We start from the raw sequence: 14,933 nt of genomic DNA, 5'->3' as shown, positions 1-14,933 counted from the left end.
ACAATTTAGGATCGCCAATGCACCTAACCTGCATGTCTTTGGACTGTGGAAGGAAACCAGAGCACCAGGAGGAAACCCACGCAGACACGGGGAGAACATGCAAACTCCACGCGGGGTGGACCCGGGAAGCAAACCTGGGTCACAACCCAATATTGCAAAATAAATTATTGGAGATAACTTTCTGAATGTCAAAAATTGATTTATTACAACAACTAAGTACACAAAAACTGTCATTAATTACAATATATTGCATATTGGTATAATAATGTTTTGCCTAAATAGTTAAATAAATTTTGTATAAAAAAATATTTTGCAAGTTTTTGCTTTTGGTTCAGTTTATAACCTTTTAAAAGCACAAATTTAGATTTCTTTACTGCAAAATCCCAGGCATGAGTGTATCTGCCATGCCTCAAGCCTCATTTTATAATACAGGCTGAGAAACCAAAACCCCCTTTTGTTGTGAAGACCTCAGAGTTCAGACATGAAAGGTAATGAACATATGTGGCAGGATTTGGGTGGGTCTCTCTGTAAAGCAGACAAAACCAGTCACAAATTAACAAAAACTGTAATTAATGAAAAAAACTGATTAGGGGAATTACATGAAAAATAGATTGCACAGCCTCAAGGTCAATAGACTTAACTAAAATAATTTACAGTGGAATGTGTTAGTAAATAAGAACAAAAATACAAAGACAGGTCTTTATTATATACAATGTTTCATGCAGCTAAGGTAATATGAATGGAATTTTACCATTTTTATGAAAACAGGGGGGCTTCGCTCGCCTACCCCCGGCGTTTTGAACCCGTGCCCACTGGGCAGCCGTAGTTTCAGACGCGCGTTGTAGGAGCTTGCATTGTTTTGAATCCGTGCTTGCCCTGCTTCTGTGGTTTGAGACGTGCGTTGTAGGCGTATATCCGTCAGTCGAGCTCGTTCAGTTTGAACCCGTGCCTGCTTTGCCTCCGCAGTTTCAGACGGTGGGTCGCGTTCAGCGTTTTGTACGATCCCAAGCAGCACATTATTCCTAACTTCACTCCGCAGTAGTGCCACTCACAATATGGCGGCAACGCCTGCGCCTTCCGTATTATGTCGGGTTTCACCATGCTGTGTAGGCGCCTTTGCCTTTCGTACTTTCCCGTGCCTTCCGACGCGCGATGTAGGTGCCTGTACCTTCCGGGTCTGCCTCCGCCGTGTGGTGTGGACGTTTAACTGTCGTTTTTTCTGCTTTTATATTCTGTATCTCGCTGTGCATGTATTTCGTGCCTAGGTTTGTTTGAAGCTGTTGTATTCCAGTTTTCATCATCTGTAACCTGCTCTCCTTGTGTTTGGCCCCGTTCTTTAACCTCTTTATGACGTTTTACTTTCCTACTCTGTGTTTTATTTCTGACCTCGCTTTATCCTGCTTGCGGCATGTCAGACGGTTCGTAGTCTCTCCCGTTTCGCTCTGGGGCGGGGGGGCTTTGTGTGGCGCCTGCGCACGTTCGTAATCTCTCCCGTTTCACTCAGGGGAGGGGGGCTTTGTGTGGCGCCTGCGCACTATGTCTCCTGCGTCCAAGGGCAGGTACCTGCGTCCATATCCGGTTTACCATTCTCGGTTAGTAATATGGATAGAGTCCATTGATGACTTCACAGGTGATATTATTCCATTACTTCAACTTTACCCATAAAACATTCTATTTATTAAATTCTAGTAAAGTGACTGTTTATTTCCAGGTAGGAAGTTCATGAAAATTATATAACACACAAAAAAAAATCCTAATTGTAAAAATTATATACCGGTATGTTAAAAGTTTTTCCAGGCAGTGATAGATACCATGTAAGAAGAAGAGAGATTGTCAACCTGTGTGTAAACAGGTTATATTACTCTAGAACGTTTGAGGGCAGACAAACCAGCAAATGCTGGAGTACATGAGCTTCTCATTAGAAAGAAAGGGAGAGGGTTTAGGTACGGTTGGCAAGAACCCACAAGACATTCTGGCTAAAAGATGGTAACAGAGTAAGGAAATGAACTGAGGAAATTGGCAGGATACTGTGCTAGGAGGCCAGTCACCAAGAGGCAACACGTGGTTGTGAAAGGGCAGCTGGGAGATGTCCATGGATGCTCCCATGGGGATCCAGGCTATTAAAAGTTACACAGATGCTCTGGGTGGAGAAACAAAGGAGGGCTGCTCTCTGACCCCAGAATTGACTTGGTGGATTGGTCAAACATAACTCTATGTGATGTCTTAAAGTGGACTCATGCTAGAGGCACAATTACATATGGCATTGGGTAAGGAGTTGCAGGAGATTTTCCTCAGTTGGGGGAAGAACTGGCTTGGCTCAAGAGAGGAGGTGGGTGTGGGGGTGGTGAGAAGAAAGAGCTTTCTGACGTGCTACTTGAGAGGTGGACAAGTGACTTAGATAGCCCTCAAAGGTGTGACCACAACATTTTGAATACTGGTGGGTGCTGCAATGTGCTGTATCCGTATTACTACAATTGCTGAGAAATCCGACAAAGGTACCCTCTGCTGTCATAGTACATATATAGCCATCCATCCATTTTCTTATCCAGGGGAAAAGCTGGAGCCTATCCTAGCAGGCATCAGGTACAAGGCAGAAGCAGTACTTGGACAGGGATTGCATGGTGAACACCCACAGGCCAACTTAACAATGCCAATTGACCTAACCAGCATGTCAATGTATATCATTTATTCAGAAAAAAAAATACAGACTATTGTACAAGGAACATGGATCACAAAAACCATACAGAGAAGATGAGGAAACTTTTATCAGTTCCAGGATGTGTTTGGCCCTTTTCTTCCTCTCACTTTTATGATAGTCTTTCAGTTAATATAATGTTAGAACCTTGATGTTTCACCTTCTCCACCGAGTTCCCTGAAGAAGGAAAAAACAACTAGATCATATTGCTATATATTTAAAAAAGGTTTCATATTTTTTGTTCTGAGAGAAAAACACAGCTTAATGTAAATACGAACAGAGATGTAATTGTAAATAAACATGCCACCATAAAATGTTAGTTGGATCTATACGAAGACAGTATTGCTTAATTACCATTAAGTAAATATGTTATAAAACCATAAAAATCAGAAGTGCTAAAATTGCATTCTAAAATTTGGGAACTCTAGTCAAATTATAATTACATTTTTGATAAAACAAATTTCCAGTGGAGTTTATTCTTCTATTTTCAATTGTTGTACTTTCTTTCCTGGGTTGCTGGGCAACCACAGATCCTTTTCATGTATATACTAATCTACGATGAGGAAAACACAAAGCAAAACAATGTCTAATCTAGTGTGTGGGCATTAGACTGAATAAGAGATGAACAAAACACATTTTTTTTGCATTTAATGCTATAAAACTGTCAACAATCCACCTCCCCTCACCCTCTTGTCTTTATATTTGTCAGTAGACCTGTGATGTTTCCAGGTGGGTGTTCTTAAAAAGTTAGGCCATCATAGTGCGACATAGTGGTTAGAGAATGTTAACTTCCTGTTCCGCTATTGTAAAATCTGTATACGCAGTTACTATGTCACCTCGAGTAAAGGAGTCTTTCAAACAATAATGATAAAAAAAATTATGAATAAGTACTGAGACTAAAGCAAGACTAAAAAAAGCACTATGGTTTAGCTCTTACTGGAAGACAGACGTGTAATGTGTAATAAGTTCTCTGATGAGACAGACCAGTTCACTGCTGATGGCCTTGTTGAAGAACACTGTAGGTGTCAGAACCAGAGCCAAGTTTTGAGCAGTCATGAGGTTTGTACTGCTGTACAAATGGACCCTGAAAAACAGAAATGGTAAGATGCATATGCAGGACTTGGACATTTTAAAATAATGAACATTACTAGGAAGAAAAGATATGATCTGTCAGTCTTGTTCTCTGAGACAGTCAATTATTTTTCAAATTACCACTTATTCAGTTTTGTAAGCTACTATGTAACAGTGATTTCAAAAGTACTCTAATAGTGCTCACTCTATTTTTTATTTAATAAGCTATGACTGGATCTCACCTTTCTTTTGGAACAGTTTTGATGAGAACAGGCCATTCAGTAGATCAAGGCTGAGAAGGACCTCATAGCACTATCATCTGCTGCTCTACTTGGTAACTTATTCCATGTGTACAAGATTCTGTGTGAAGAAAAACTGTGCAACATTTGTTGCAATCTACTCTTAAATTCCATCTATATCTCCTTCTACTTGTTGAAGAATTTATTTGAAAGTAACACCTTTCATAATTTTAAAGAACTCAGTTACGTTACCTCTTAATCTATGTTCGCTTAAGCCAAAGATGTTAAGCTTCAACTTTACCTCATACCTCACAGCCCTGGAAAATGTTCTAGTCACTCTTCTCTAGCATTGATAGGGCTTTTGTGTAATACAAGTCTATATAATAAATGCGAATGTTTCTAAAGCAAAGCTGCTATTCTGATTTTAGAGAAATCAAGACAATGTAGCTACCAGGAAGTGGAATAAAGGCGGAACAGAAAGTCCTCCACTAAATTTTTTTTGTAAATGCCTTTTAGCTTCCTTTGTGGTAAGAGAGATCATGAAAGTAAAACACCTTTCAGCTAACACAAAAGGGTGCAACAGAAGTAAAATGACCAGGAAGCAGCAACAATAATTGAAGCCAAAAATGCAGTTGAGAGTCAGGTACCCAAACTGCAGAAGGAATTGAGATTCAGAGTCTAAATATAGAATCAGGGTCATGGTCACAATAAACATTGCAAAAAACGTTGTAACTAGGTATTGCCTTTGCCCCTAAAGCTAAGGTCATAATACATGACTTCTAGTTGTGGGGTATGTCAGTTTTGCTGATACCAGTTGGTGACCTCTTTGACATGGGTAACATTTTCATTCATTTAAATTGACATGGTCCAGCACATTTATTGACAAAGTGCTGACCTTCTAGGCCAGTCATGTTCTGGCCTTTTTCTGATGGGCAATAGTGTGCTGCCTGACTGAGATGGAGCTGTAAGAAGGGTTAACAAGTATAGTAAGGTCATCCGTAATCCTTCTTTCAATTCAGCAAAGGTATAACACATGAGACATCAGACAGATGAGCTCCCTGCTTTTTGTAAGGTCCATGACACCCATGTTCAGTATTCCTCATTGCTGCATTATATAAATTGTACTTCCAGATAATCATTCATTGGTTGTCAGGTCTCAAACACACAGAGCTCACCCCTACGACTGAAGGCAAAATTAAACCTGTTTGATTGTATCAGAATGAATCGCAGACTACGCTAATACTGAAAATTGCTGAAAAAGTCAAATGACCTTAATTTATTATATATACACACTTTTCTATGTTTGCATATGCTCAACCTCACAATGAATAAATAAATGCATTTAAGAATATCATTTACTTTGTTGCAGCTTCTAAAACATTTTTGAAAGTAACTGGAATCTCATCTTATTTATGCAGTAAATGCAATAAATATTAGAATGACTAGTATATTTTAAAAGAGAGCAAAGTTTTAACTTCCTAGGTCTTTGATTTTCTTGAAGGGGTTGGCAAAGTTTACATGTCTATTCTTATCTCTTTAAAGTAAACATTCTAACAATTTAGAACATATTTTTGTTCATTTCATCCTTAACAGCCCAGCTCTGAAAATCTTTCATTTTGGCCATTTATTGAAACCTCTTCCAAGCAGACCCATTTACATTTGAGAATTGAGGTAGATTTGCGCATTAACACAACAAGCTAAACAGAATATGAAGTGCATATTAGGAGTATTTTGACTGTATTAAAATACAAATAAATTACATCTAAATATTAATGATGATAGTAAATAATAACCATCAAATATCCTAATACATAAAGAATGGAAATTTCATAAATTATAATGTTCATGATATTCAGTAAAGGTAATTTTCAAAGCAGTTCCTTTCATACCTTTATGATATTGTTATTGTAGTAAGCTGATTTTATTTTAACTATGAGCATTGAATATAAAAAAAAGGGTTTTCATTAGGTTCTTTCAATAACAACAAAAACCACCACATAATAAACCATTCCTTTGGCCTGTAGATGTGGTCTGAATGATGTGACTATGTTTGTCCCTCACTGTTTTTTCTGCCAGATGAATTCTCTAAGACAAGAAACAATTTCATTCATTACAGTTTTGATAGTAAGAATTTAGTTGATTTGTTTTACAATATGACTGTAAAAATATATCTGCTGTAAGTTTTCTTTAATGTGTCTTTTTGTTTTCCCCACTTTCTGGCCATAGTGTGTCATTAAGACACATAGTGTCCCAATATCTGATATACAATTACTTATGAATTCAGTTTAACATTTGCTACCCTGGGGGTACAATAAGGAGGGGACTAAATATGGGTTTAAACAGGGCCTGTGGGAGTTTCGCTTCTTGCAAAATGATTACAAGGACAAAAGGTGTTATTTTTGAGGAAACAGCTCAGTGAATCTATGACCAGAAATAATTACAGGCAGCCAGTTTGAGATTTCCTGACAGAAGTAAAACTTCTTAAGTAGATACTTCCCTTCATTTTTAAGGAGATGAGCAAGTGTGTGTCAGGTCCCAAATAGACAATTGTAGAATAGGTAAGAAGTGCACCGAGGGAAATCTGAAAGCTGTGGCAGACGACCAGGGGTAGTGACCCACTGGGACCCCTGGAAGAAGGATGGACCCAGAGAGGGGCACTACCTTTCCCTGGGCACAAGAGGGCAGCCCCCCTGGATTCCATCAGGGCCACGGAAATGGAGCTGGGAAGCTCAACCCTGTGGGGACCTGTGGCCACCACCAGGGGGTGCCTGGACGGTCCTAGAGCCCTAGAGGACAGCACTTCCGCCACACCAGGAAGTCCTGCCGTACCAGGAACTGTGTATGGCCGGAGTGCTTCCGGGTGCAAGGGCAGCACTTCTGCCACACTAGGAAGTGCTGCCAGAAGACCATCACCAAGCACCTGGAGCACATCCGCAGCATGATAAAATGGGCTGTCTCACTCCACTGGACAGCCGTTCATTATTGCATGGCACAGTACCTGAAGCACTAAAAGTGTCAGTCATTAAACTGTTACTTAAAAAGTCAGACCTAGACCCACACATACTAAATAATTATAGGCCTATTTCAAATTTACCGTTTCTCTCTAAAATACTAGAAAAAGTAGTCGCCAGTCAGCTTCAGTCACACCTTACGCATTACAATTTATTTGAGAAATTCCAGTCTGGTTTCCGCACTGGTCATAGTACAGAAACGGCACTAATGCGGGTTGTAAACGACATTCTGATATCCTCTGATGAAGGAAACTCCACTGTAATTATGTTGTTGGACTTAAGTGCAGCATTTGACACCATTGACCATTCTATTTTACTGCACAGGCTAGAAAATGATGTTGGGCTTACAGGCCCCGTGCTGGCTTGGTTTAGTTCTTATTTATCAAATCGATTCCAATATGTACAGAAATGTGCTGACAGTACTCCATCATTATACACAGAAGTTCAATATGGTGTCCCGCAGGGCTCAGTACTGGGACCGTTACTGTTTTCACTTTACATGCTTCCACTAGGATCTCTCATTAGGAAACATAATGTTAATTTTCACTCGTATGCAGATGACACCCAGTTATACCTTTCATTTAAATCAAATGAAGTTTCTCCAATGTTGTCTTTAATTAGTTGTGTTAGTGAATTAATGGAGTGGATGAATGAGAACTACTTGTCTTTAAACACAGATAAAACAGAGATGTTAATTGTTGGAGGGAATGACACTGATCATAACAATATTTTGTCATCATTTAACTCAATTGGAATCCCCATTAATTTTATTGAATCAGCCCGCAATCTAGGAGTTATCTTTGACTCTAGCATGTCATTTAAAGTGCATATTACAAAGTTGTCCAAATCATGTTTCTTCCATCTTAAAAATGTTAGGAAATTAAGGGGCTTTCTAAATAAACAGGATTCTGAGATAGTAATTCATGCATTTATTTCTAGTAGGATTGACTGCTGCAATGCGGTGTTCACTGGATGTTCAAACTGTTCTCTATACAGCCTCCAGTTAATCCAAAATGCAGCTGCAAGAATTATTACAAGAACAAGAAAATACGAACACATAACTCCAGTTCTTAAATCCTTACACTGGCTCCCGGTTAAGTTTAGGACAGATTTCAAAATGCTCCTTTTAACATATAAAGCATTAAATGGCCAAAGTCCGGCTTACTTGCCTGAACTTATCATGACTTACAAACCAGAGAGCACATTAAGATCTCAAGATGCCGGTCTGCTTATGGTTCCAAGGATTAGTAAAATAACAATGGGAGGTTGAGCTTTTAGTTACAGGGCCCCTAAACTGTGGAATGGTCTGCCTGCTACTATAAGAGATGCCCCTTCGGTCTCAGTTTTTAAATCCCGGCTGAAAACTCACTACTTCAGTTTAGCATAACCTGACTAGAGCTGCTGATTAACTGTACAGACTGCATCTCTGTTGTTAGTCATTAGCACTAAAACATAAGTAACATGATAGTTATAATTGGATACTAACCCTCACCTATTCTGTTTCTCTTCTCAGTACTCAAATGTGGCACTTGGTGCCACGGCCCACCTGTAAAGTTGTTTTGCCTGCATAAGGTAAATTCATCCCTGATGGAGGATTGCAGGAATCATGGGAAAGAGGGGTCCTTTCATCGGATTGGCTGGCCCAGCACTGTTTCAGCCGTGGAATGGCCAAATGGAGGAGGCCGCTTGATGGATGAGGTCTCCAGGACTCTAAATACATCCAAATCTTATTATGTGATATCATCTACTGTTAAATTCTGCTACGTACTTCTAAAATTTTTATTTTTATACTGTATTGAGGATTTGTTCTATTCTGTGTATTGTATCGTATTGTATTGACCCCCTTCTTTTGACACCCACTGCACGCCCAACCTACCTGGAAAGGGGTCTCTCTCTGAACTGCCTTTCCCAAAGTTTCTTCCATTTTTTCCTACAAGGTTTTTTTTGGGAGTTTTTCCTTGTCTTCTTAGAGAGTCAAGGCTGGGGGGCTGTCAAGAGGCAGGGCCTTTTAAAGCCCATTGCGGCACTTCTTGTGTGATTTTGGGCTATACAAAAATAAATTGTATTGTATTGTAACTTGACCCTGAGACCCCATATGGACTTAAAACAAGGATCAGCGTTTCCCTTGCCCGGGAAAGAGTACTCGGGGCCCCACCCTGGAGCCAGGCCCAGGGGAGGGGCTCACTGGTGAGCGCCTGGTGGCTGGACCTTCGACCACGGGGCCCAGCGGGGCTCAGCCCGAAGGAGCAACGTGGTTCCGCTCTCTTGTGGGCCCACCACCTGCAAGAGAGGCCATAGGGTCGGTGCAATATGATATGGGTGGTAGCCGAAGGCGGGAACACTGGCGTTCTGACCCTTGGTTGCTGAAACTGGCTTTTGGGACATGGAATGTTACCTCTCTGGTGGGGAAGGAGCCTGAACTGGTGCGAGAGGTTGAGAGGTACCGGCTATATATATTCTGGCTCACCTCTACGCATGGTCTGGGCTCTGGAACCATTCCTCTTGAGAGAGGCTGGACTTTGTTCCACTCTGGAGTTGCTGTGGGTGAGAGGCATTAGGCAGGGGTGGGCTTGCTTATGGCCCACCGGCTCGAGGCCTGTACGTTGGGGTTCTCCCTGTTGGACGAGAGGGTTGTTTCCATACGCCTTCGAGTTGGGGGAAGGACTCTGACTGTTGTTTGCGCTTATGCGCTGAACAGCAGTTCAGAGTACCCAGCCTTCTTGGAGTCCCTGGAAGAGGCGCTGCGAGGTGCAGCTCCTGGGGACTCTATCGTCCTGCTGGGAGACTTAAGCACTCACGTCGGCAATGACAGTGAAACCTGGAAAGGTGTGATTGGGAGGAACGGCCTCCCTGATCTAAACTCGAGTGGTGTTCAGTTGTTAGACTTCTGTGCTGGTCATGGATTGTCCATAACGAACACCATGTTCGAGCAAAAGGGTGTCCATAAGTGCACTTGGCGCCAGGATGCCCAAGGTCGCAGCTCGATGATCAACTTTGTAAATGTGTCATCAGATCTGCGACCAGATCTCAGCTGTCAACTGATCACCATCTGGTGGTAAGTTGGATCAGATGTTGGGGGAGGCTGCCGGATAGACCAGGCAGACCCAAACGAATAATGAGGGTCTGCTGGGAACGTCTGGCGGAGGAACCGGTCAGAAAGATCTTTAACTGCCACCTCCGGCAGAACTTCAACCTCATTCTGAGGGAGGCGAAGGACATTGAGTCTGAATGGGCCGTGTTCCGAGCCTCCATTGTCGAATCAGCAGAACAGAGCTGTGGCCGCAAGGTTGTCGGTGCATCTCGTGGCGGCAATCCACAAACCCGGTGGTGGACACCTAAGGTTCGAGAGGCCGTCAAGCTGAAGAAAGAGTCCTATCGGGTCTGGTTGACCAGTGGGACTCCAGAGGCAGCTGAGGGGTACCGGTGGGCCAAGCGTGTGGCGGCATCGGCTGTTGCAGGGGCAAAAACTCGGGCATGGGAGGAGTGTGGGGACGCCATGGAGAACGACTTTCGGTCGGCACCGAGAAGGTTCTGGCAAACCATCAGGCGCCTCAGGAGGGGAAAGCGGTGCTCCACCAACACTGTGTACAGTGGAGATGGGGCACTGCTGACTTCAACTGTAGACGTTATTGACCGGTGAAAGGAATACTTCGAGGATCTTCTCAATCCCACCAGCATGTCTTCCTTAGAGGAAGCAGAGCTGGAGGACTCGGGGGGGCTGGGGGCGTCCATAACAGGGGCTGAGGTCGCCGAGGTAGTTAAAAAGCTCCAAGGTGGCAGGGCCCCTGGAGTGGACGAGGTTCACCCTGGGTTCCTCAAGGCTCTGGATGTTGTGGGGCTGTCCTGGTTGACACGTCTCTGCAACATTGCATGGACATCAGGGGCAGTGCCTCTGGATTGGCAAACTGGGGTGGTGGTTCCCCTTTTTAAGAAGGGTGACCGGAGGATGTGCTCCAACTATAGGGGGATCACACTCCTCAGCCTCCCCGGTAAGGTCTATTCAGGGGTGCTGGAGAAGAGAGTTCGGTTGATGGTTGAATCTCGGATTCAAGAGGAACAATGCAGATTCCGTCCCGGCCGTGGAACACTGGACCAGCTCTACACCCTGCCCAGGATCCTGGAGGGGGCATGGGAGTTTGCCCAACCAGTCCACATGTGTTTTGTGGATTTGGAGAAGGCATACGACTGTGTCCCTCAAAGCATCCTGTGGGGTGTGCTCCAAGAGTACGGGGTACAAGGCTCGTTGTTACGAGCCATCCAGTCCCTGTACAGGAGGAGCAGGAGCTTGGTCCGCATTGCTGGTAATAAGTCAGATTCATTTCCTGTTGAGGTTGGACTCCGCCAGGGCTGCCCTTTGTCACCGATTCTGTTCATAAGTTATATGGACAGAATTTCTCGGCGCAGCCAAGGAGGGGAGGGGTCTTGTTCGGTGACCTCAGAATCTCATCTCTGCTATTTGCAGATGACGTGGTTCTGTTGGCTTCATCGGACAGTGACCTCCAGCTGTCACTGGAGCGGTTCGCAGCCGAGTGCGAAGCAGCAGGGATAAGAGTCAGCACCTCTAAATCCGAGGCCATGGTTCTCAGCCGGAAAAGGGTGAAATGCTCTCTCTGGGTTGGGAGCACAGTACTGCCTCAAGTGGAGGAGTTCAAGTATCTCGGGGTCTTATTCACGAGTGAGGGAAGAATGGAGCAGGAGGTTGACAGACGGATCGGTGCGGCATCCGCAGTAATGCGGGCTTTGCAACGGTCCGTCGTGGTGAAGAGAGAGCTGAGCCAAAAGGCGAGGCTGTTGATTTACCAGTCGATCTACGTTCCTACCCTCACCTTTGGCCACGAACTTTGGGTAGTGACTGAAAGAGCAAGATCGCGGATACAAGCGGCCGAAATTAGTTTTCTCCACAGGGTGGCTGGACTTTCCCTTAGAGATAGGGTGAGGAGTTCAGTTATCCGGGAGTAGAGTCACTGCTCCTCCACATTGAGAGGAGTCAGTTGAGGTGGTTCAGGCATCTGGTTAGGATGCCTCCTGGATGCCTCCCTGGGGGGGTGTTCTGGGCATGCCCCACTGGGAGAAGAACACGGGGCAGACCCAGGACATGCTGGAGGGATTATATCTCCTGGCTGGCCCTGGAGCGCCTCGGGGTCCTCCCAAAGGAGCTGGAGGAGGTGGCTGGGGAGAGGGAGGTCTGGGCTTCCCTGCTTAGGCTGCTGCCCCCACGACCCGACCTCGGATAAGCGGTGGATAATGGATGGATGGATGTATGTATTGTATTGTATATATATGTGAATAAGTTCTCCCGCATATAAGTCGGGACTTGATTTTATCATATAATTTCTGGTATTTTATAATGTCGGTTGTGTAAGTCGAATGAGTGATCCAAGAGATTATGATATGCTAACACCCACCTGAGAGAGTAACCATGGAGCCTTTTTTTTTAGGTGGGTGCGGCAATGCGCTGTATCAGTGTGTGCTCCTAACCTCTCTCTCTCTCTCTCTCTCTCTCTCTCTCTCTCGTGCCTACGTGACCACACGGTAATACCCAAACTATTCTGAAGCAACGTTTGCACTGATTTGTCACTCCCTCATACACCTTTATCATAAGAGCATCCCTTATCTATGATGGAGTGTTCGATCAGAAGAAAATATGAAGCTGGTTTTAAATTAAAAGTCATTGAAGTAGCAAAAGAAATTGGTAACTGCGCTGCTGCAACCAAATTCGATGTGTCTGAGAAATTGAAGCGAGATTGGAGGAGGCAAGAAGATGTAAAAAAAAAAATTAAAAAATTAAGTGTCGCATTTTTAGACGGGCGTATAAGTTGGGGTCTGATTTTATGATTGATTTTTCGGGTTTCAAGACCCAACTTATACGTGAGTATATACTGTAATTAAATTTAATGCATAGCTTAGCTGCTATTTTAACTTTGTAAAAAAAAAAATGTCACAAGCAGTTGTTTAACCTAGGCCTAAATTGATCTGTGCTCATATTTATCTGCATCTCAAAGTAGGAAAACAGTCCTAACTGGCTCAACAATCTGAGAGTGACACAAACTTGAATAGGAGTAATAGCATTTTATCAATTTTCCTAATTTAGGAAACTGCTCTTAACATCACCAGAATTTAGGAGAGCCTTACTGTGCTAGGAGCTGGCAGAAAATGGCATTCAGGCATGCACAGTCCAGAAAAACAAGTGTTTTAGAAATGTTTGACAACAATTAACTTGATTTGGCAGAGGTGAAATAATATTAGTAACAAATTCTGTAGATCAGGATCACTACATGTACCTGGAGAAGCCATATGTTGTTAGCTGAAATGATAGTGTTGGTAATGTTATATTTCTTGGCCACAAGGACCATACAACATTACAATGGTTATTATTTGGGTATGTCACAACCAACTGTTTCATGAATTTTGCATCAAACTTTGAATGCCCTTATAAAATGCAGGTAATATGCAGATTTATATATTTCACTACCACTCTAAGTGAGTTAATGTTAAAGCAAGCTACATTCATGCAAGTTGTTAGTTTTCCTGGAATTAATGGTGTGATGGATGGCATGCTCATAAAGATCATTGCCCCAAGTGTGGATGAGCATATCTGAATCTAAAGCAATATGGTGGTCATGGATGCAAACTGTATGTTAGTAGTCAGCATATTATACCTAAGATAAGTGGCGCTGGGTGGGTGATGGACAACAAAATGTCACATAGGTACACTGAGCTCTGCATTTCACAAACCTCTGGAACAAACATGTGAAGGTTCAAGAAGGTAGGTGTAGCCTTGCATAACAGAAAGGTGGGGGCTGTTAACAGATAGAGGCACAGTACATGACTCTGGAAGATGATCAGAAAGATTTGAAGAGTGAACGCCATTTTCAAAAACAGTGCCAGAATAGCTGTAGCTAGTTTCAGTATAACTGTTTCTTTAAGTGGCGTTTCCTGTGGCCATAACAGTGGATACATGATTCATGTGAAAATGCATCTTTAAATCATTCATTCTTAAATGTGCTTGTTATTGGGCTTTGCTCTCACTCAGTGTGTGTGTCTTGTTCTTTCTTCTCCATGCTCATTACTGTATTATTCTTGATGTTGTTGCAAAGTTGCACCAATTATGTGCAGCTCTACGCAATATCATACCTTATTATGTTTTAGTTCTTTTTTATTTTTATTAGCTTGGTGTTGAAACCTTGCATTATTATCAGAAAAGTATAAAGTATAATTCTGAGACTCTTGACTCTTGCTAAATACAGCACTGGATGCGACTTTCCTGAATAATGAAGACAAGTCTGTCAAACAAAAAATGTAGTGTTTGATTTATATTAATTCATTGCAGGAAAAAAGCTAGATATAACAATCAAAAGTATGCCTGCCTGGTAGCTTACTGAAAGAAATGCCCAAAAATGTCATGCAGAGCTGACTGCTGCTTAGCTGGAAGTTGCTGTAGTGTTTGCTTATACGCCTTTATTCTCTCCACTTCATCTTGAAGACCTGAAAAGGGAATAAATGGATTATGTTAAAGCAAATTTAAAATAAATTTTCTCATATTTTCTTGAACTATTAACTAGCAGTAAACCCTTATGTAATTTCATACTTGAAGCCCTTTGCCATAGCATAAATGTCGATTCTGCAAACAGTGGCTCTTGAAGCCTCAGACATTGCTTCATGGCTGCTGCTACATCTAGAACTCCTTGTTCCCCTTCATCAAACTGTACATTTGCTGGTGCTTTGTTGAGACATTCCACAAGCTGGCCAACTTTTGTTGCTTGACCACAGCGTCGGTAAACCCCTTCTATGTTCAAACCTGGAATCACAGGCAAAATTTGCTCGTTGGTATTGATCTAGTAATTTTAAATATTAAAAAAATTTGTAATACTTATATTAACTTTGACCTTTTTAAAATGAAAATATTACAATAAAAAT

General features: G+C 42.5%; 1 protein-coding gene across 8 annotated transcripts in view; it reads right to left on the bottom strand.

Moving 5' to 3' along the window:
* Positions 1–616: 616 nt before the first annotated feature.
* LOC114662392 (arf-GAP with Rho-GAP domain, ANK repeat and PH domain-containing protein 1) overlaps positions 617–14,933 on the bottom strand; it is a 90,495-nt gene continuing 76,178 nt past the window's right edge. For 7 of the 8 annotated variants that reach the window (XM_051934941.1, XM_028815825.2, XM_051934940.1 and 4 more), the window contains 4 exons: positions 14,605–14,814; positions 14,396–14,501; positions 3,633–3,779; positions 617–2,872 (listed from right to left, as the gene is read on the bottom strand). In XM_051934941.1, coding sequence (XP_051790901.1) covers positions 2,836–2,872; positions 3,633–3,779; positions 14,396–14,501; positions 14,605–14,814 — 500 coding nt within the window. In that variant the 3' untranslated portion in view covers positions 617–2,835. Of the gene's footprint in view, positions 2,873–3,632; positions 3,780–14,395; positions 14,502–14,604; positions 14,815–14,933 lie in introns of those variants that run through there. The other variant, XR_007936468.1, reaches the window with a different exon arrangement.

This window comes from Erpetoichthys calabaricus, chromosome 12, assembly GCF_900747795.2.
Source record: "Erpetoichthys calabaricus chromosome 12, fErpCal1.3, whole genome shotgun sequence".
NCBI lineage: Eukaryota > Metazoa > Chordata > Cladistia > Polypteriformes > Polypteridae > Erpetoichthys > Erpetoichthys calabaricus.
The sequence above is the reverse complement of the archived record's forward strand: the minus strand, read 5'-3'. Positions and strand labels throughout refer to the sequence as shown.